The following is a 23718-nucleotide window of genomic DNA, read 5'->3' as shown; positions in this document are numbered from 1 at the left end:
AACCATGAATTTCCAATGCAGCATTAACTTGATGAGTCTAATATATGATATATTATTGATATGTACTACACCAAACTCCAATCAGCAGTCTGTACACATAAAACAAAGCCAAACGAAGCATAATAATCATGAAACTGCACTACTATCAATGAAGTTACCTAACCAATCAGGGTAGAAAATTACCTGCAAATGCAGAACTTCTGATAATGGCATCTTCTTCAGGTGAGGAACAGTCAGAAGTTGAGACGGTGTCTGTCCAAAATATGCAATCTGATCTTGTGTGGCACGCTGTTGTACCTTTTTATTGGCATGTGCAAAAGAGAAATATCAAGTTGTGATTTGCAAAACAGATTTGCTACAGCCAAGGACAAAAGCAAGGAAGTTGGTTTCAAGCCAATGTTTTAACAAACGCACTCCATATAGAATCCTATAATGCACAATGCTTCCTTAACCATTACAGTCAGTGGAAAGAAATTCATGTTAATATTCCCGATAGGTTAAGCAATTAAGATTGACTTGATTAACAGATCATCATCCTAAGAGATTGTCCTTCGATAAATTGATAGAAACTACTATGCTTGTTGGGTTCATTTCCTAGCCTCCATGGTAGTGTTAATCCAGATCCCATTACCAGAGTGTATGTTTGGTTGGCTTTTTCATGGTAAAAGGCATTGTCATAGCAATCCTAATTGCACATTTTTTGGCAATAAAATTCACGGCAGAGACAGATGAATGGTGATTATCACCCTCTGGTTATGAGATGTCATTTTTGCCCTCAGTATCCAATCTGAAATGATACAAATTACCCTCCAAATTAAGTCAATTGGATATCCCTCCCTTTTCTTCTTTCCCTTTCACCTCTTCTACCATTGACTGTCTCCACCAAAGCCAGACCATCTCCATCTTCACCTTCCCTAGCATTGCTCATCTGTCCTCTTCAGCATCACCCACTCCATAGGTCACATTGTCTTGTTCTTCATCAGATCGTGTTGTTTCTCCTGGTGAGCCCACCTATCTTCATCAATCATGTTGGTTCTTCACCATCACATTTTTTAAATCTAGTCCTTGGGGTCCTCTTTCTCCATGGATTTCAATCAGGTCTGCATTTCTTGCTAAATCTTCCACTTGTATAGTCTTTGTTGATCACTTCTAGAAACTCATTCCTGATCCAAATCTATTATCTCTGGGAGTTTTTTCCCCTTTTCATTTTTCTTTTTAAATAAGTATGAATGAACCTAATTGACTTGATTCTGGTTGAATTAACCTGATTTTTGTCGAATGGGTTAGGTTGGCTTAATCTTATTTTGATTGAGGAAGAAGAAGAAGAATTTAGGTAAAGGAGTGAGAGTTGTCGTTGTTGTTGTTGTTGTTATTGGGTCTAAGAACAAAGTTGAAGCTTGAAAAAGAATGAAGAATATGTTGGTCGCTCAACCGAAGAAAAGACATCCATTGTTGGTAAACAAAAGTCAACTGTTCGTGGTTAACATAACACCTTCCTTTGGGGGTAAACAAGGGGGGGAAAAATATCAATGAGTGGTTATAGAAAACAGGCAAGGAGCTAATGAAGAACTTTACACCCCACTAAAGCAGCTCGAGAAGAAAGAGTACTGAATTGCCATTTATGCCTTTCCAAGCACCACCATTTGCCAAGTTCACCTTAAGACCAGAAACATCCTCAAGAATTCTCATAACAGTAAAGCATTTTACAAAATACCCCAATCTCATTCCGGAAGAATAAACAGTATCATAGGCAAACTGATAATGGGACTCCACAATCTCTTCTGTTCCACCTGAATACCCCTTATTAGGTCTCTATCATCTACCCTTATGATTCATTCAAATAAACACATAAACCACTATTCTAAACAAAGGGACGCTGGGTTCCCCAACTGCACTGCTCATTGTCCAAAAAGCCAACACTTCTGTCCCCACAATCTATTCAATTTTAAGAAATTATTCATTGGAATATTATATTGCCTAGTGCATCATTCATGCAAATCATTTCTCAAATAGCAATTGATTAAATTTGATGAGCAACGGAGACTTACTGGGTCAGAAATTTTATCAATATCCACTGCTCCTTCATAAGTAATATAAAAGAAAACATTATTTGCTGCAATAGCTTCTTTTCCTCGTTGCTTGTACCTACAAGGTCCAAATCATTTATGTAGATGCAAGCAGCAAATCATCAATGAAACCCACAAGAAAAATGTAAACCTAAACAGAGAGTAATTCAGATCCAATTATTGACATCACAAGCGTAAATGTGCAAATTACAAAAAAGAAAGCATACACACATAGACATAGTCAAAACCTACCCGAAGATAAGGTCAATCCACTCATGCAAATGAGCAGATGCATACTCACTCTCGAGAGCCATCTGATGCTTATGAATGAAATCAATAGGATTCTCAGCCCAGGCAGGAAGTTTAACAGCATCTAGTATGACAGGAGAAAATAAAAAGGAGATCAATCAATGCTTTCATGTGAGTGAAGCTCATCCCAAATAACAAACACAAAATCTCAATGAGCATACCAAGCTTTTCTCCCAATTGTGTAGTGCCAAAATCAATTAAATTTCCATTTGTGAGAGCCTCAGGGAGATAAAATAGCTCAGGAACCTATTGTAAATTGAAAACCAAACTGATTAAGATACAGGTTAAAACTAACCAACATATGCATTTCATATGAAAGCAATCTGATTGAGATTATATCATTACGGAAGAACTTTCATAAGCCTTCATTTATGTTTTTGATTAGGAATTGTCCTCCACATAGTACCATTAAATTTCCCAGAACTAATTTTCATTGAAGAAAAGAAACAGTACATCAATACGTAAAAGGAGAATTAAGGTAGCTCATCTACTTGAAAATCATGGAGAAGAATCAGAAAAGATTAATTGAAAATAATATCCTAAGTATTCTGAAAAAAAAAAAAAATCACAAATGATAATGCTAAATTGAAACAACAATTAGGTTTAAAAATAATGGGCTTAATATTAGGTCTGCAGATCACAAACATGCCTGACCTATATTACCAAGTGGTTACAGGTTAAATCCTCAGATTCAACCCCATTAAGTATCAGCATCTTGTGTGGTTATCCTGTGGTGAAGTTTAAGCCAAAGCGTTTTAATGGTGACAGAATCAAGCACATTCAATTCAAATGCCTAAAATCTCTAATGAGCGTCCTCATCAAAGACTCTTCAGGATAACAATGTGGACAAACACAAGTCCCCCATATGTCAGGTGAAAACTTGAATAGATGCCAAAGGCTTTGATACAATAAGGACCACGTTAGAACTTATTCAAATTAAATGAGGGATTCTTGAATAGTTCCCCCTTACAGGCTTTCCCAAGGCCCCATTCAACCAACCAAAAAAAAAAAAAAAGATAACACCTACTTTTAACAAACAAGTAGATCAAGCAATCAATTTTTGTGAACGATAAATAAACTTATACCAATTCTTTGACATCACTCATGTCCTCAAGAACTCCATTCCAGGTAGCACCAATGTCAGAAAACATCCTATCAGCATGATCAAATTTTCCTCCTTGCAGTTGGATAGCAAGGGTGGTAATGGTTCAACTCGAACAAGATAATACAAGACCTGCAAAAAATATATATATATTATTGATCAGAAAATCCAAAACCAGAAATTTAAAAGCAGTCAGGTTCACCAAAAAAATAAAGAAAGGGCAAAAAAAGAACTTTGATGGGTACCCAAGTATGGTAGGGAAGCCTTTCACAAAAGTTAGCTGTTGAGGTGGGAAAATGATGAACCAACATCTATTTGGGCCATGTCTACAACAACAACAACAACAAGCCTTTATCCCACTAGGTGGGTCGGCTACATGGATTGCAAGACGCCATTGTGCTCTATCATTTATTAAGCTTTTAGAAATATTATTAATTAAGAGATCACGTTCAACAACTTCCAAGAGTGTTCTCTTAGGCCTTCCTCTACCTCTCTTAATCGGACTCAAAGTTATATGTTCCACTCTTCTCACTGGTGCCTCCCTTGGTCTTCTTTGTACATGCCCAAACCATCTCAACCGATTTTCTACCATTTTTTCCTCAATAGGTGCCACCCTCACTTTTTCACGTATGTGCTCATTTCGAATTTTATCTTTACGTGTATGTCCGCACATCCATCGTAACATTCTCATCTCTGCTACTCCAACTTTATGCTCTTGCTGTCCCGTTAGAGCCCAACATTCACTACTATATAACATTGCCGGTCTGATAGCAGTACGATAAAACTTTCCTTTAAGTTTATTAGGCACCTTACGGTCACAAATAACTCCTTTAGCTTTTCTCCAATTAAACCACCCAGCTTGAATTCTATGTGAAATATCTCCACTGATTTCGCCATCATTTTGAATAATGGCTCCCAAATATCTAAACTTTTCCACTTGAGGTATAATTTGATCTCCCAATTTCACTTCCAAATTATTTTCGAATAGTCCTTTACCAAATTTACAATATAAATATTCCGTCTTACTTCTACTCAGACGAAAACCTTTCGACTCCAATGTCCTCCTCCATAACTCAAGTTTGCAATTAACCTCTTCTCTTGTCTCTGCTATAAGAACTATATCATCCGCGAAGAGCATACATTTCGGGATTTCCTCTTGAATATGTTCCGTCAAAACATTTAAAATCAAGTTGAACAAATAAGGACTCAGAGATGATCCCTGATGTAGTCCAATCTTTATAGGAAAATCCTTTGTTTGACCACTAGGCGTTCTTATACTAGTTTTTACCCCCTCATACATATCTTGTATGGCTTTAATATAAGCAATCCGTACTCCCTTTTTTTCCAACGCTTTCCAAAGCACTTCTCTTGGTATACGTCTGTGAGAGGAAAAAGAAAGAGCCAAAACTGATGATAAATGCATAAAGGAAAAACTAAGGAAGGCCCAAGAAAATATCAGTGTTAAGGTGGTAGATGAAGGGCAGAATAGGAATTAGGAGGGAGTCAACAATTTTGTCTGTATGTGTATGATTTGGGGGAAAGAGTGTGAGCCGCCTAGGGTGTGTTATATTAAGCCAAAACAGGAAGGAGAGAGAACCTGACTCTCATAAATCCAAGGATGCTTAATTTCCTTTCCATTTTCATTTTTTCTCAGCCCAGATCACCATATACACTAAGCGCAATGCTGTTTCATTAATAAGAGCCAGACAACTAAAGTATTCCATAGTACTTATCACTATGGGACTGAGTGCAAGCCTCATCCTACTAAGTAAATTCAGTCACATATATTGCATGACAGCATTTCGCTCTATCAACAGCCAACTTTTCAAGAAGAATGACGTTTAAGACCCACTAAAATGATGTTTTGACAATGGAGTCCCACAAAATGAGCAAATTGCACTACAGTCCCAACAGACTTTTCTAACATTAAGTTTTGTAGTTCAATTACCATATTGCCCTTGATTTGAAAATAAAAAAGGGCCACAAAACACTCCCTCTAAACAATTAGTTCATAAAGAATCATAACTTCTCTTATAATAAATATCAACCAAACCTCATGATTGACAACCACTATCTACAAAGTCAGCTTCAAGTTTCAAGTCTACTGAGTAACTTGTAACTTGGAGCTAAATGACAAGTAGCTCATAAGGAATAACAACTTCGATTATAATGAATGACAACTAAAAGCACATGATTGACAACTGCTATCACAAAGCCATCTATAGGATTTGAAGTCTATTAAGTGACATGGAGATGAATGACAAGTACCTCATAAGGAATAACAACTTAATTTATGATCAATATCAACTACTCCATGATTGACAACTTCTATCCAGAAAGTTAGGAATGACAAGTAACTTGGAGCTGAATGACAGGTACACTATTAGGAATCCTGACTTCGCTTATAATAAACAACTACTACAAAGTAGTGGGATCAAATTAATATACGATCTAACTCAATTTTAGAAAATTGAAATTAACTTTGTGAATAGTAGTTGTCAATCCTGAGCTTTTAGTTGTTATTTATTATAAACGATGTTATTATTCCTAATAATGTGCTTGTTATCCAGTTTCAGGTTACTCATTACACTTAAAATCCTTCTGCATGATATTTGTCAATCCTGAGCTTGTAATTGTTATCATTATACTGACATTGTTATTCCAAATAACATACTCATCATTCAACTTGACGTTACCTGGTAGACTTGAAATCCTAAAGCTGATTAGATGGTAGTTGTCAACCATGAAATTGTTGTTATTTCTTATGATCTACTTGTCATTCAACTCCACATTACTCAACAGACTTATCTTGAACTAGCTCTATATATAGTAGTTGTCAATCATAAGGTTTTAGCTATTATTCATTATAATCAAAATTGTCATTCCTCAATGATCTACAGGTCATTCAGCTGCAAGTTAATCATTTAGAATTAAATACTGAAGCTGACTTTGCAGATGGCAGTTCTCAATCATGAGGTGCTAGTTGTTATTCATTATAAGCAAAGTTGTGATTCCTTATGAACTACTTGTAATTCAAAGGGAAAATTTTGTGGGCATTTTTTATTTTCAAATTAAGGGCAACATAATGATTGAGCTGTAAAGCTTACTGTTAGAAAAGTCCCTTGGGACTACAATGCAATTTGCTCATTTTTTGGGACACCATTGTTAGAAAAGTCCCTTGGTATAAGGCTTGTTGCTATTGTTGTGGTTGGATGCCATTGTCAAAATGCCATTTTATCAGGCCTTAATTGTCATTCTCCCAACTTTTTATATGTATCATTAACAAAAAGATATTGTTCACCAATGTCTTTTGAGTGTTCTTATTGCTATATGGTAGTTGGGCAGTATAAGGACAATAAGAGCATGAAGTTAGGGTAGTAAAAATGAGGATATTAAGATGGATGTATAGTCATACAAGAAAAGATAAGATTCATATAACCATATATGACGAAAAGTTAGGCTGGCATCTAACAAGGAGAAGATGGTAGAAAACCACTTAAGGTGATTTAAACATGTAAAAAGAAAGCCATTAGAGATGCTAATGGAGAGGGTTGATTAGAGGGTCTTAAGGCAGACGAAGACCAAGAAGAATGCTAAGGAAGTTATTGAGTGGGACCTTTTGGTGAATGGTTTATCTAAAAAGCTGGTTGTTGATAGAACATAGTAACGTAATGCTATCCATTTAGCCTACTCCATTTAGTGGGATAAGGCTTCTTGTTGTTTGGCAAATACCTTGCAATCACAAACAAATCCCAATGCCTTTTCTCCATTTTAACAACCAGACTTGTATCCTATAGGTAACATCCCCATCAATTTTCCCATCATTTTGTATTACTGATCCCAAGTACTTGAACTTTGATGGCTATGGTATGGTCTAATCTCCAATTTTTACCTCCAAATCTTTTGTAACTTGCCTTTTTATGAAAGATGCAATACATATATTGAATCTTACTTTTATTCGGGAGAAAACCCTTTGATTCAAAAGTCCATCTCCATAACACAAGTGTAGCATTAACCTCTTCTCTAAACTTCTGGGAAACTAATTGCTAATTAGGGGTGAATTAGTGATTAATGGATTAATTGTGGTTTTGATGATAAATTAGTGTTTTGACTGGTTGGGGTATTGAATGAATAGAAACAAATGTTCAAAGTAATGTGTGCGAGTAGCAGCGAGATTCTACTCATTGTGCCACATGCTACGACATGTATTGTATGCGCTGTAACGCATGGCACAAAATTTAGACAAGTCAAACATGCCAACTCGTGACAATCAGAAGGAGAAGGGAGAGAAAACGCACGAGAGGAGGAAGATCTGTTGTGCCAGGGCATCAAATATTGAAGTACTGGAAGTCAGTTATCCAATCATATAGTGTTTGTTAAAGTCAAGGGAAGCAAGAAATGTGTCGTTATTGTCTATGTTGATGACATAATACTCATCGAAGATCACTTTGAGGAGATAGAGAGAGTGAAGGCTGCCCTTAGAAAGGAATTTGAAGTCAAGGATCTACGGACGCTAAAACACTTTCTTGGGATGGAAGTTGCCAAGTGAAGAAGAGGAATCTATGTTTCTAAGAGAAAATATATACTTGATCTCCTGATGAAGACAAGTACGTTGGGCTGTAGACATATTGAAACCCCCATTGAGGTCAAGAAATTAAAGAAGAAGCTTAAGGTAAATAAGGAAGGTGAAGAACAAGAGGAAGTCAAAGATAAGGAAGAAGCAACTAACAAAGAGAGATATCAAAAGCTCATTAGAAAACTAATAAATCTCTCTTATATGAGGCCAACTACAGCCTTTGCTGTTAGTATAGCCAGTCAATATATGAGTTGTCTAATGAAGAGTCATATGAAGGCAGCGTACAGAATCTTGAGACCTCTAAAAGGTACTCCTGGTAGAGGTTCGTTCTTTAGAAAACATGAGTAAAGGTCCATTGAAGTTTACACCGACACAAGTTAGAGTGGAACTTATAAAGATCAAAGATCAACCTCCGGCTACTATTCATTTGTGTGGGGAAAATTAGTGACATGGAGAAGCCAGAAGCAAATAGTTGTTTCCAAAAGCAATGCTAAATTGGAATTAAGAGCTTTAGCTTAAGGAATTACTAAGGAGTTATGGCTTAAACGAGTCTTGAATGAGATACAGGTTGGAGCATGCTCACTATTAAGCTCTACTGTGATAATAAGGCTGCCATAAGCATGGCCTTAAATCCAATAAAACATGACAGGTCTAAATATGTTGAGATTGACTGACATTTCATCACATATTTGCTTACAAAGTTGCAAGCTGCTGATGTTTGACTAAAAGGTTACTTGGACCTGCATTTAAGAATTGCACAAGCAAGTTGGACATAATTAGCATCTATGATCCGCTTGAGGAGGAGTGTGAGAATATTAGACATTTATTGTAAATATTCTTAGGCTTTATTAGTCTTTATTAGTAGTTATTAGTAATTATTATTATTTTCTCATCCCAGTGTATAAAAACCTAGTTGTATTTCAATATTTTGTATCGATAAGAAATATTTTTACTCAAATTCCACATGTGTATGCATGAGAAAATAATGCCCTAGTCTAAAATAAAGGCTTGTGGCCCTATTTTGTGTAAGGGTAAGAAGTCATGGTCCAAAGTGTTGATTATAATCCACTAGCAGAACTCAGGAGTGCATGAGCATTCATATGTGATTAAAGGTAGGAGTTCACCTTATGGAGTTGTGTAAACCATGATCCTAACGCATGTGACGCCAATGCCCTGTGAACCACAGCTAACAAGCATGGTTGGGTTACTCCTTGTCACTATGTGAGTGATTGGTAGAAGAGTATTTATTTGACACCCTACTGATTGGTTAGGGAGAATCCATAGTCCAAAGGTGGTTAAGAGATATTGGCCCTATTTCCCCCACTAAGGTGAGCTTAGACTAACCAAAAAGGTTCTATGTATAGCTTATAGGTTCAGTCAAGAGATCTGGAATTTGGTGGATTCCAGTGAAACAAGCTCATTCATTTGATCTGTGCATTATATCTTACCTATGCTTGAATTATTGCGAAAATGATACTAATCTATCTCCTGTGTATAATTTTATCCGTTAATCGGTGCTTGACTTTATTCAATTTACTAGGACCTATATCTCACTCTATTACTTCATGTTACACAGGCTGAGACCTCTAAGAGGCCAAGAAAGGAAACATGAGAAGAGTAGCTACGTTACTACAATTGTAATGCTACTCTTTAATAAATGAATGTACATTTGTATATAAAGTGTTTGAGTTGCCAACTAAGATGCATACATGTATACTTTGTTTTGGTGACTTGCTTGTACTGTTTTGTGTGCATCTTTGCCATTTGTGTAAGCGTGCATAAATGTGAATATGTGGACGGCTTAAATGCCATTACAATCAATTGTGTAAATGTGTTATTTTGTGAAATCTTGGCTCATAATATGTGCAAAGTGATATTATCCTAACTTGTGGTGCCTAAAATATAGGTACCTATGCAAAGAGAGGTGTTAGCTAATGAGCAAGATTTGTGAATGTTAAGCATTCAACTTGTTCCACTAGTGTGTATGTGTTTTGTGATATTATCTAAGTGTGTATGAATCATGTGGCTTGTGAATTTTGACTAAATGGTGAAACTTAGCCCTATTTGTGTAAGTCAAGTATAGATGATAGAACAAGTGTTCTTGTGTATAAATGATAGTGTTGTGATAAAGCTTAGTGTACATGTTTCCTCATGTAAGCCCACATGTGTGAAAGGTAGCGTTGAAAGTTCAAATTGTGTGTATGACATGTGATATGTGATATAATATGCTAATCAAGTGTATTTAGTCCTTTTGAACTTGGTTCAAGGCTCAAAATGATCTAATGAGGCAAGGTGTTAAATTTGAACACTGAGGGTGCTTGGTTTTGTAAAAAAATGACTTTTACACCCGAGTGTCCAAATTGAGGTTGCACCGTCAGATCATTCCCGAACTTGTCTCATTAGGTAACTTGTCTTACGAGTTTTGTGTGAGCACTTAAATCACTCTAATCGGAGATCGTGTGTGAAGATGATGCACATTGGAAGTTTGATGGAACTCTACTGCTAAACAGATAAATATGCAGAGATAATAGAGATTAATGACCAACAAATCAGGAGAAATACTGGGGTTTGATAATAATAATCCCAAAAGGCTGAATCAATGTTACAAAAGACACTTCATCGATTCAAACAAACCCTATTCTCAAGTTACAGCCGGAACTCACAACACTACTATGGAACCCAAACACATGCAATGCTATCTAAGCATGCCCTCTGGTTTTTGAGAGCCAGTCTCTCCCTTGAACAAAACCCAAAAGTAATGACTACTCTCCCCCAAATGAAACTAACGGCTACTATAACCCAAAAGCAAAGTGCATAGTCTCCCACACCAAGTTCTGCTAAAGCAGACCTAAAACCACTATGAGTCAATACTAGGTTTGACTAGCTTTCTCCTAAAGAGTAAGGAGAGCAAGGTCAACATTCTGCCCCTTAGAAAGATGCTTTCCCTTTTCTTGTATTTTTCTGAATCTCCTCTTATAGGTTTTTCCAGCAAAACAGAGTCTATCAAAGTTCATGTTAATTGCTGTAATGACAACAAAATCTAATACATGCGTCATGGCGCATGACACAAAGCTGGAACTCGTGGCTCTATACCACATGCCGCAGCAAATGGCACATTTTGGGAAACATAATTGTTTTAATCCCTATTTCAAGGGTATAGTGACTATGGTTTCTTAAGTTCCTTTGTTGAGCAGTAATCATATATTTGAGTGTTTTTAACTTAAAGTCGGAATCCCACATCTTCAAAATAAATTAAGTATTTGTGTTGTGGTGCTTGTAAGTAAAGCCCGTGGTGTATCAATGGGACTTTATAGATGATCTGTGATGTAAACCAATCTTGATAAGAATTTCCTTTGTCTCACCTCTAGCTGCTCTCACACTAGTTGTTACCCCCTTATGCATGCCTATATATGCAATACAAAAACCTTTATATTTTGGGGCTCTCCATAGCACTTGTCTTAGTACTCGATCATAAGTGTTTTCAAGGTCAACAACCCAGGAAATTATCTAGAAGAAACTAATTGCAACCTCCCTATTCCCACACTATCCTTTTCCAAAAATTCCTACATATGCAAAGGAGGACCATACAACACAACTAATCCAAAACCCTACTTCTAACTATATGTCAATGAGCAAAATTATTCCCTTCTTTGTATGCGTCACTGAATTGCTTACTCCAACTTCCACCAGCCTCTCCCCGCAAAGGGTCAAAGAAGGGTCAAAGAACGATTCAACGTACTTCCATTTGACCAATTCATTCAGCATGCCCGTCTCTTGAGAAATACAATAACACTTAGCTTCCTTGCAGATCAAATCAAGGACAGAACCAGTACAAAAAGTTTAGGGGGAAAGAGTGAAAATTGATAATTATTAAAATTATTTTAAGTATTTGCTAGATAAGAATAGTTACAAAACTCATCAAAATTTTGAAGTTAAGATACTTTATAGCAAGAATAAGAGACTACAATAATATCTCAATATAAAAAATTTAGGTCTTAAAATATTATTAATTGTTGAATCATCTAATTCAATATTTATCAATTGAATAGAATTCTTCTATAATTTATGTAATAAATTTTTAATCATTAAAACATATGCAATGAGATATGCAGCAAACAATTTTATTTTTTACTTATTATAATAAAGCTGAAATTTTTCGAGAGGTAGAAAGTATAATTAAAGAAATAGGAAAGAAATAGATTTTATTAAAGAGTGACAATAAGAGTAGTGTATGCTATAAGTATTTGAAGTATGCTTCTAAGAATATATATATTTAAGACTTTAAAATATTAATGAGAATAGATAAATATTATAGGAAAATTCAAATTTGTTAAAAAGGTATTATACGTATAATACATATAAAACAATATTAAATTACTTAGTTATGGGGAGAAGATAATATGTCTTCCAAAATAATAAAAAGATGTTTTGAAATTATTTTTTTTCAATTAATTTCGTCTGCAGTGTGTGCCTGGCTGCTGCTATGTAGACAACATGAGAAAGCGAAGTAAAAAACCTTAGGGGGTGAGGACAATTGCTTATATATACATATATGGTCTTGGGAAACGGTTGCCCCTTAATGAATATATGTAGTACCGTCCCTGATCAACCCTCCACAGTTAGCACTTCTTCGAAATTGCTGGTTACTACCTCTGATACTGATTCATGGGCCAAAAGAGGATAGGAACCAATCTCAAAAGTGAGCAATTGAAGTGAGACAATACCCACTTAAATATACCAAAAAGCATCCCATGCCACACAATGTATAACTTGAGAATCATATACTACTTTGGTTTCCATCAGATTCAAAATTAAACTAAAACAACTTGACCAGGAGTGCATTATTAACAGTGATGTCACAGAGTAAACAAACTAGCCCAAGATCCAACTTCCAACAACGAAAATGCAATAGCAGATACATACAGAGCACACTGCAATATGAACAATCTACAATGATAAAAATGGTCAAAAATGCAGGAAAATGAAGGGAAGACCCACCGTTCCTGCACTCGAATAGTGTGATCCATAATGGAATTTGGGAATGATTGGATCATCAAAGTTAGCGTATCTCTCTTGAAATTTTTTAAGTCGATCAGAGTTCAGTGCACCAACAGGCTGCAACAAAATCAAATGCTTTGGTAGCAAATAAAAAGAATACAAAATAAGAAAAACATTAACTGCTTGAGGGAACATTCAGGAAAAGAACCTTTGACAGATCTCGGTAACAAGAAGGATTAGAAAGATCCAAGCTCTTTGAACTGTAATCAGAAAGAACCCAGGGGAAAACTGGATACTGCCAGGTATACATTGCAGTGATACATTATTAAGGGAATAAAGATAGGTGCAAGAGATTAAGAATACAAAGTAATGCATTAAAAATGAAGATCAACCTGAGTGATATCATTATAACTACGCCCAGCCAATGTATTGAGCTGCATTAAATATTCAAAATTGCTGATCTGCACAAGGAAAACATGAATTTCATATACTTCTGAGGATGCAAACCAAGAAACAAAGCATATTTAATGAATTAAGGCATGCTTCATACCTCCCACCTAGCCCAGCGCTCCATAAGTTGAGTTCTTTTTAAAAGTTGTTCAGGTCTCTGCAAAAACAAAAAGGTTGGTTTTTTATATTCTTGGACCAAAAAGATCAATCCTTTATCAAAGATTAAACTGCAGAGAACATGAAAATGGAACTGAAATTTATTTACTAAAATTTATTTACATAAATACTTATCATAAGACAAGACAGAATGAGAGGGAAAAAAGGGGCAATGAAAGGGAATAATATAGTCATTGAAAGGAATCAACCTGCGTTGCCAAATATATGTTGTTTAAATGTGGAGGACGTGCTTGGACAATTGCTCGATATGCATTTCTTCGGCCCTCAATACTCTGAAGAGGAAAAGAGGAAAGAGACAGGTAAAACATAGGATTATCAAGTACCAATGCTGAATTATCAGTAAAATAATCAGAATAATATGGCAATTGAGAGTACTAAATAAGAAGCACATCTAATCAGTACCCCAAAGTCAAAGAAAAAGTTTGATCGATCAACCATAAAGAGCTCCAAAGCACTTCTTCTAAGGAGATATCTGCAGCAGAAATCAACACTCAAATCGACTGGACTAAATCTTCAAAAGAAGATAATTCAACTTTTAAGCACGAAAAAATATATTCTATTGTTTTATAGAAGAAATTTCCAGATGGTTCATAAAATGCATGAGAAGAGGATAAGATATCCTCCTGAATAAGAAAACTAATAAGTAAAGAGAACTAGACAGAGAAGCAGAGATATCAGAGACATGCCACAAAATAAAAGCAAGGAGGAACCCCTGAAAATCAAGCGTTTCCCACCAACCAAATTTATTTGCAATTTTACAAGATTTCATCATTATCAAATCTACTCTGTGCTGACGTCCAAACAAACAACTTCAACTTTAAAGGAGCATCAAGCTTCCAGATGGATTTCCAAGGAACAAAAATGTCCCTAGCAAGTAACTTGATGAAAATAAAAAAGATTACAAATTAGGAGAATTGATGGACTAGACTCTCCTGCCTAAAGTAGAAGATAGAAAGGGCAAAGGGATTCCATTATATTGATATCTTACCAATAAGACCTCAGATGCTCCATTCTGTGCATCATATGGCTGGATAGGTCAAAATAACCGAATATAGTCCAAGCATAAAATACATTTGGTTGACACAGAATTTTATAAGCTTATAGTTAGCACTTGACCATACAACGTTCTCCATCAAGAGGAAAGGGATAAGCCATGATAAGTAACATTTTATAATTTTTTTAACAGCAGATATTATTTTTCTTTACCGTTGTCAAATTACCTTGTCATCAAAATTACACCCTCATGCACCATTGTCTTTTCAACAACTACCTGTACCATCACCACCACAACTAAAAGAAAACTACCCTAGTTGCATATGTGGATTTATAATAATTGCATATGGAAGAAAAAGAAATAGAGAAGCTGAAGATGATTGTTGGTAGTAAATTTTAAGAATGGTAGCAGTGAAGAGGAAGATGCGTAGTCTAATTTTCCAAATAAGTAAACTCCAATCAAAAGAAATAGGGATACTTAATAGCAAACTTGAAGAAACTCAGGCCTTGTTTGGTATGATGAAAGAGTTTCTGACGAAATTGAGATCAAAATCAAAATAGGAAATGGAATAAAATTGAGTTATAAAAGTATATTTGATATTCACATGGAATCCGTGTATTATTTATTATTTAGTATGCATATTTATATATTAAATGACTAAAATAACCCAGATAAAAAATATCTCCTTCCACAGTTGAAGACAAATCAGTGAAGACCCAGCACCATGCCCCTCTGCACAAAAATCCTTTAATCATTGACTTCAGGGTAAAATTTCAAGCCAAAACCGATAACGCACTCTTCAGATTTAATTGTCTGAAGTCCATGATTCAGAAACCAGAGAACATCAACAATGTCTGGAACAGATAAGGGAGGTAAGGGTCTCAGAAAAGGTGGAGCCAAGTGTCACCATAAGGTTCTGAGGGATCTCAGAAAAGGAGAAGCCAGCAGAGTTAAGCGAAACAGCTGGTTGGTGGAAGACTATCACTGCCATGGATGTTGTGCTCAAGTTTTTGCTGGAACAAAAAAGGAAAAACTTGAACCTAAAAGATCTCGAGATAGCAACAGAACAAAAGAAATTGAACCAAAACTACAACAAATAACATGATTGAACCTGGAGAAGCTTTTTGTGTTGTTGCAGGTGATGGTTCGTTAAAGGCTGGAGGTTGAAGGTCAATGGTGACAACAAAGGTTGAAGCTCGATGTCAAATTGGTTGGAGAGGGCAAAATAGGGGACCATGGAAAAGAATTGGATTCTTTAGGGGAAACGAAGGAATCTGATTCCAAGGATTTTGTCAAATTAAGGATTCTTAAGAATCTTAAATGTGTCATACCAAAGAAGCAAAGATCAAGATTCCATGTCTGATTCAATTTCCTTACTCTCAATTCCTGGATACCAAACAGGGCCTCAAGTAGATTTGAATACAAAACTGAAAAAGCTTGTAGATGGAATTGGTTAGGAACCAATGAAGTTCTCTAACTAAAACTTGGAACAATATAACAACAACAACGCAATAACAACAACCCTTATCCTACTAAATGGAATTAGCTATATGAATCGTACAACACTACTACAATTCGCCAAAAAATCTCAATTGATAACTTCCTTAAGTGTCCTTTACCCACCTCACTAGAGCCTTTGTCAGCCTTCTTTATAAAGACTAAATCAACTTAAAAAAATCTCCACCATTTTCTCCTTGATAAGTGCTGAGATAACTTGTCCTCTTATATAGTCATTACAAATCTTATCTTTTATGCTACCCTATCTTGTTAACTTTTTAATATCCAACATTCACTACCACATAATATTGCTACTCTTGCAGCAATTTGATAAAACTTCCCTTTAAACTTAGTAGAAACTTTGTGATCACAAATAATATTGATGCCTTCATCCATTTCAACCACCAGCTTGTAGCATGTGTAACAACTCCATCAATTTCACTATCATTTTATAGTATCAATCCCGAATATTGTCACTAGTGGTTTGGTCTGATTTGTAATTTTTACATCCAAATCATCTCAAACTTGCCAAAGCATGTATTTCATCTTGCTCTTACTCAAGCTAAACCAATCGTGGATATTGAGTATTTTTAACTATTCCACTGAAGAAATACTAAGGTTACAAGATCCAACTCAACACCCCTATAACACCCAACATACATATATACAGCAACAAAAACACGGATTAAAGAAAGGTTCAAGTACTCCTGCCCCGTAACACTAAGCTACAATAGTGCAAAAGGTTCAATTGAAGCAGAAAGTGAAGAAATGGAAAACAATACAAAATACAAAGACAGAAAATGAAGAGAGTAGACTCCAATCAACTCACTAGATAAGAAACTAGCAAAATTTTGGGATATTGGTTCAGAGATGATTCTGGGTTTATCTGCTTGTCATCATAGGTATGTAGAGAATCTACTAAATAAATTTAGTACAAGCAATTCAGCTTCTGCTCCAACTCTGATGGCCCTAGAAAAATGCTAAGAACGAGTGTACCTCTAAGGTGCTACAGTCCTGTTGGATGCCTTTAGTATCTTAGGCACACAAGTTTAGACATCAATTTTGCAATTAATAAACAAAGCCAATTTAGTCAACCAATTGAAGAGCACTGACAAGGAGTTAAGAAAATGCCACAATATCTCAAAGTCACATTGAGATTGGGAATTCTCATCAAACCTAGTCGAAATTTGACACTCTATAGGTTATCTGATGATTGGGCTGCCTGCCAAGATGATAGGTGAAGAAATTGGCTGAACCCTTAATGATTTTCAGTCTGATGATGAATATTATTGCTTATAGGTGAGTTTATAAGCAGAGACAACAAGCCTGCCTCCTTAGCCAAAAAAATCTAGGGTAAATCAATAACATCTGTTTAGATTAAATATCTAATGATTCTCTCCTAAAAAAAATAAAAAAAATAATTGTATAGAAATAATAGCAATGAAACAAAAAATAAAAAAATAAAATAAAATAAAAACTGTGGTCAGTTTTAAAAAAAAAACCCTAATTGAATGTCAACACTTTCCATCTCTAATAAGGAGAATGACGCTCTTTAACAATGGGCAATACGTTGCAGGTTATCATGCCATTACTGAGGTCCTATTTCAGTAGCAATGGAGTCCAATTGAGGATGCAATATGGATGATTTGGTTTGACTATCAGAGAAAATTTCCAGCTTATGCTAAGCAGTATCAGCTATTGGGAAAAGGGTGTTCTTGAGGGGGAAGGTTATAAACTTATGATGCAGATCATCTCAAGGGATGGGGTTAAGTTGTTCTTTCTATATCAAAAAATCGAGATATTTTAGTCAATTTGTGATTTCATCCGTTGGTCTTCAAGTATAAATTGAAGCATTTGAGTTAGTTGCAATAAGTTTTGAGCAATGGAGTCATGAGAAAGAGGAAGTTTTGAATCTATGAAATATGATTCTTCTCTATTCTCTATTTCACTGTCTCTCCCTTGCTCTTCTTTATTCATATTAGAGGATCTAAAGCTCCAGAAGATTTTAGGACTGCAAAATATTTCCCAACTCTTGTGCTGATTAAAACTATTTCCTCTTGGACAGATATTACGTAAGTTAATTTACTCAGACTTGAATGCAAGGAAATACAAAAACAAGGAAAAAATTCTTAAATACTTCTTAATTTAGAGAGAGAGAGGCTCACCTCCGGCTATAAATTTGATGAAGAGATGACATTAACCAGCTGCGGTCCTTTTCTTGGTCCCCTTCCTCAAAACTGGGGTCTAACCCTTCCTTTGGTGTGCTGCTCTCACTGTTATCAACTATAAAATTTATCCTTCTAGTGGTTACCTTCAACAGGAGAAGGGCACCCTGCATTACTACATATAGCATAGCTGGGCGAAGACATTCAAAATATTTAACATCTTTCCCTCAAAATAAAAGTTTGTTGAAATTTCATGAATAAGAATATTAGTGCAAATAGTACCCCTAAAAAAATAAGAATGTTAGTAATTTTACGCTTCAAATATTCCACAGAAATTTGCCACGTAGTAATTCTCTATAAAAGAATCCACATAATTTTGTTTCCAGGCAAGCAGAAGTTACAAAAAACGTGGGAAAAGAACACATCAACAAAGTTGGAAGACAAAAAGTGCTCGTAGAACAAAAGTAAAATCCATTTTGACACAATTACAGAAGATGCCCTAAATTAAAAATTGCTAAATGAAAGAAAGCTGAACATACATTGCTCCAAAACTTTGAATTCCCCTCTTGTTACCAAATCTTTTAAAACTACTTTAGCGGAGATGTTCCAAGGCAGCAGACATCAAAACCACATTCGAACATTTCGTATATTCGTGATTACTTCTCAATTTAACATCAATTAAATAAGACCTGAGCTAAACATATTTTTCATAACCAAAATTTTAGCAAAACTTCATGACAATTTCTTCAATGAATCAAAATTCACCCAAAAAAGAGATTAAAAAAAAAATGAACCAACAAATTGGTAATTGGGTTCCTTCATCTTGAAGCACAAAAATGACAATCATGTTTAGCAAATCTTCCATGTGAAATCCATGTTAGCTTTATTGCTTATCACTCCACTTGTCACATGATGGGAGAGGAAAATTCAAGTATGCCATATTGCATTTTCACCTTACAAAAAAATTTAAAAAAAAACATCAAAAAAAAATCAGTTATATTGAAAAGCTTACGGAAAAAAGTTTTAACCTAAAATCCTGAGCTATACTTCTATGCTCTTTAAACTTCTTGGTCCTTGGATAATTAATTTCAAATTTAAATTACATCAAAAACTAGATTTTAGAATTTTTCTGTTCATCAAAAGTAATTGTAAACATTAAATGTCTTTCAATATAAGCAATATCAACTTGGGTTTTTAACTACAATTTTTTTAATTTTTTAAAGTGAAAGTGCAATGTGACAGACTTCATTTTTTTCTCATCCATCATGTCAAGTGGAAAAACATCCAATAAAACCAACGAGCATTTGGTAAACACAATAGTCATTTTTTCACGTGCCAAAAGCAGGGTGCCCCCATGCCCGATTGTGAGTTTTTTCCACCAATTCTTCTCACCACTTTCCTAGAATTTTGATTCATTCCTACAGCAACCATATTTGTACACACTAATTTACACTAAAAGTTGATATTTTTACATTTTTTACATCTCAGCAATATCTTCGGGATAGCTTTGGAGCTTCCTTTGCAGGAGAGTTTCAAAAAGGGACTATCTCATTGTAACACTAACAAGTTAAAAGTAAATTAATAATTTGATCTCTAATATAGCTAAATCTATTCAGCATCAGTGATTATACGAGTCAGTCCTAAAATAACTAATTAACTCAAAGCAAGAAAAGGACTAATTTGGTACAAGTGATATTTTCAGCGACTGGCTTGTGTACTCACAAGACCAGATTTTAGTGATTAAAGCTACATGGGCATCACAATTCACAGATCAAATTGCAAGTTCTCTTCAAAATATAAGCAACTTCCAACTTAAGCCCATAAAACTTACTTGGAAGGTTCCCTGAACAACCTTAAGTGGCCGGACCATTGATGATGGCAGCTCAAGAACAATTCTTTCATCAAGTTCACTAAAAACAAACCCAGGGGCAACGGCAGACGAATTTTGGACAAAATTTTCATCACTTGCAATTTGAGTACCAGTAGATTCAACAGATGCATGTAGGGCTTGTTCAGCTGATTCAGAAAGTCTAGGATCATTCTCCCCCTTCGGCTCAGCACCATTGACCATACCATCCCCATTCATAATTTCTGCATGCTCTTCATCTTCATTGACTTCTTCCATTGAGATTGCTTCCGCTGACAAAATTGGAGTATTCTGATCCTTTTTCTCCTCCAAATAATCATCATAATTAGCAGCAGCACCTAAATGATCATTCCCTTCGTAATTCCTCCTCAAACATCGTCTCATCCTTGAAGAACTTTCCATAAAATCTAGCTTCCAAAAAACCTAAAAATTTCAAGACTAAAATTAATAATAAAAAAATATTGAATCCTAAAAAGTGTTTTCTTTTACATAGGAGAAAATTTTAATTAAAGGGAGTATACATTGGAAATACAAGAAACCCTCAAAAGAAAAAAAAATCCTAATGAAGAAGAAAAACAAACAGAAAACCAATGAGTCAACTCAAAAGAGCCATTCCCCTCATTTTGCAGAAGTGAAAAAAAAAAAAAAGCATCCCCAAAAAAATTGAAAATCAAAAGCTTTTGACATATAAACAATTGCAGGAACACAAGCTAGTTTGCCAGAAAACATAATGGCCAAACTTGCCAAGTATTAGAATTTCATGCCTAGCAAAAGAGAGAAAAAATAAGAAGCAAGAAGCGTGCATCCCCATATAATATGTCTCCTTACTCTTAAAAAGATGGCATGTATGGCCAGAAAAAGATGAGAGGATACAAAGAATGCAAATTATGGTGATGCCAGTTTGTAGAGTATATCACAACATACACGAGGTGGGTTGTTTAGTTGATCGGCTATAGGCCCAAAAAGACTTCCCATCTCCATTAACTGGTGAATGAGTTTTCGCCATGCACGAATTCCAGTATGGATTCGATGCCTGGTAATTACATCCACTTGAGCACGTCTGTCAATCTAGCAAACCAAAAATTTAACATATAGTAAAGTCATTCTGAATAATTAGAAAATCACAGTCACAACTTGTGAACAAACCTCAGACCGTTGCATATTCCTTGCTAGTGCAAAACTGGCAACAAGAACAGCAATAAATTTATAGGAAAGAGCATTAAAATCTTTCCCATATACTGACTTCGTATCAACTGGCTGCAAACATTCCATCCAAGCAACTCCCATAGCTTCAGAGATACTCCACCTCTTAACACGCTCTGCATCACCAGCAGTTCTTCGTTGTGCAGATGTAGCCATTGCAACAGCACTAAGACCTCGTCCAGAACCAACCTTTGCAAATCGTTCAAAATCACGAGCAGCTGCTAAAGCAGCAGCTCTTGCAGCAGCTTTGTCTTTGGGAAGTGGTGGTGCTTTCCCAGGGAGTTCCAGAGGCTTTTGAAAACTTGAAAATGTGTGGAGCCTAACTTGTTTGCGCTCCAGAAGTGAGGTATCACGCCTAAGATGGGCAGTTGTTGCACGAGCTGGGGCTTCACCACCTGAAGCCCCAGCTCCAATCATTGCCAATGCCATTGCAGCAGGTGGAGATGCAAATGCAGCAGCCCAAGCTGGAGATATCATAGCAAGAGCAGCCTGAAAGAAATAAAAGATTCATGATTAGATAAATGAAGCTACATTAAAAAAAATTAATAATAATACAAGAAAGTTAAGGAATATCATCTTCGGTGCACTTTTTCTTGAACATTCAATGTCGCAGAAGAATTATACAAGCAAGCACATGGTACATTTTCTCTCCCTTGTAGCAGCTCTTTCCTTTAATCAATCATGAGTGTAATGGTGATGGCCGCAATGCAGACAGACAAGATGTAGTTATATGCTCCAGAAGCCAATCATAAGATGATTGTTTACATACATTGCACTTCATTTAAAGGAAATTCGATTATTACATTCCATGATTTGTTAAAATGCACCCAGCAGAGTATTACTGTGAGCAAGGATAGCAATAACACAGCATGACAACTATGGAAGTTGACTGATGACCATGGTTATTGATAATGAGATATTTAGCCATCACATGGGCACTTGTTACAGAACAAACAAGAAATGATACATGAATTGCTGAATAAATGTCATAACAATTATCATAGCAAGTGTAGTGATTTGACCTAAAACGATCAGGGTTGCCAACATTAGTAGTCATGCTTTAATACCTTCAAATGTCACTTGTAAGAAAAATAGCCACTTTTCAAGTATATCACAGATCCCACAAAGAGATGTTTAAGATCTATAAGGGAATTTGTCCCTTCTGTTAAGGGAGGAGTGATATCTGAGGGCTACTTAATTTATTGGGAATAAAAATGCATGGCCGAACTCAATTGACATATATATATATATATATGTTATATTATTAATTTGTTTTAAACTAGTACACTCATGGATCTAAAAACATAAATTGAATTATAAAAAGGATAACGAATTCCCTGCCTCAATTCAATCCTAGAGATTCTAGACAAAAGAGACTACAGTACTAAACTAGATGGGACATGGATAAAAAAATTAGATATATTGAATGATAGACATTCTTCTAACCTGAATGCCAGTGACATGTTGATACATGTTATTCGCTGTTTATAATTCTAAAATACGTTTTACTTTATGATAAACAAAATAAAAAATCTATAAGGTTGCATGCAAAAGGCAGTACAAAATTGAAATTAATGTAGTCTAATTAGGATTCCAAGTTAGACCAGAGTTTCCAAGAATTTAGCCCAATGTAATATACTAAGGTAATAATATAATATTACATTATAATACTATGCTGTGTTATAATATTATTTAATACTAAAGTACTAATCAAATAATATCAAATTTTTTTAGCATAATTAAATTCATGCTACATTTTGTTTGGGTTTTATGATTGTCCATAGTAAGAATGAAAAATCTACCATAAGCCAATGGCATCTCATCCTCTATTGAGCTACAGTCCATCAGATGGCTGCAACTAAATCCTAGTGTTACAAAATCAAACATAAGATTATGCATCATATGCATGAGATAATGCCTTCTTTCTCAAAATACCCTCATGAAGTTTCAAACTAGAATTTGGTGGTACCGCTTGAAGAATTTTAATACTTGTTTTTGAATTGATTTTGAACAAGGTTATGGAAGATTTTTAAAATGTTGACAAGCTCTTTTTTCATGAAAAGGCAAACCTAAATTAATCCTGCATGATCATCAACAAACGTAACAGAACATCTTGCTTCACTTAGGATTTTCCTTTCACTATAACTATGCACAAGATTGAGTGGGTACTTCTGTTTCTTCTCGCCTCTAATGTACACAGAAGAACATTGTGACCACAACAACAATCGCCCCTATTCTATTAAGTGGGATTAGCCACATAGATCATAGATGTCATTGAGCTCTATTCGCAACAAGAGCACATTGTGACCACGGC

At 35.3% G+C, this 23718-nt stretch overlaps 1 protein-coding gene across 1 annotated transcript in view; it reads right to left on the bottom strand.

The window, feature by feature from the left end:
• Positions 1-23718, bottom strand: part of LOC129290673 (BEACH domain-containing protein C2) — a 62260-nt gene that overhangs the window by 5325 nt on the left and 33217 nt on the right. The window contains 16 exon segments of the mRNA XM_054927533.1: positions 184-297; positions 2049-2145; positions 2319-2439; positions 2537-2621; positions 3461-3579; positions 3582-3609; positions 13052-13168; positions 13260-13346; positions 13444-13512; positions 13602-13658; positions 13867-13950; positions 14081-14150; positions 18335-18480; positions 20166-20624; positions 21126-21269; positions 21348-21893. Coding sequence (XP_054783508.1) covers positions 184-297; positions 2049-2145; positions 2319-2439; positions 2537-2621; positions 3461-3579; positions 3582-3609; positions 13052-13168; positions 13260-13346; positions 13444-13512; positions 13602-13658; positions 13867-13950; positions 14081-14150; positions 18335-18480; positions 20166-20624; positions 21126-21269; positions 21348-21893 — 2343 coding nt within the window.

This window comes from Prosopis cineraria, unplaced genomic scaffold, assembly GCF_029017545.1.
Source record: "Prosopis cineraria cultivar Desert tree isolate PC_DT_omini unplaced genomic scaffold, ASM2901754v1 PC13, whole genome shotgun sequence".
NCBI lineage: Eukaryota > Viridiplantae > Streptophyta > Magnoliopsida > Fabales > Fabaceae > Prosopis > Prosopis cineraria.
This window is presented reverse-complemented; position numbering and strand designations above follow the sequence as displayed.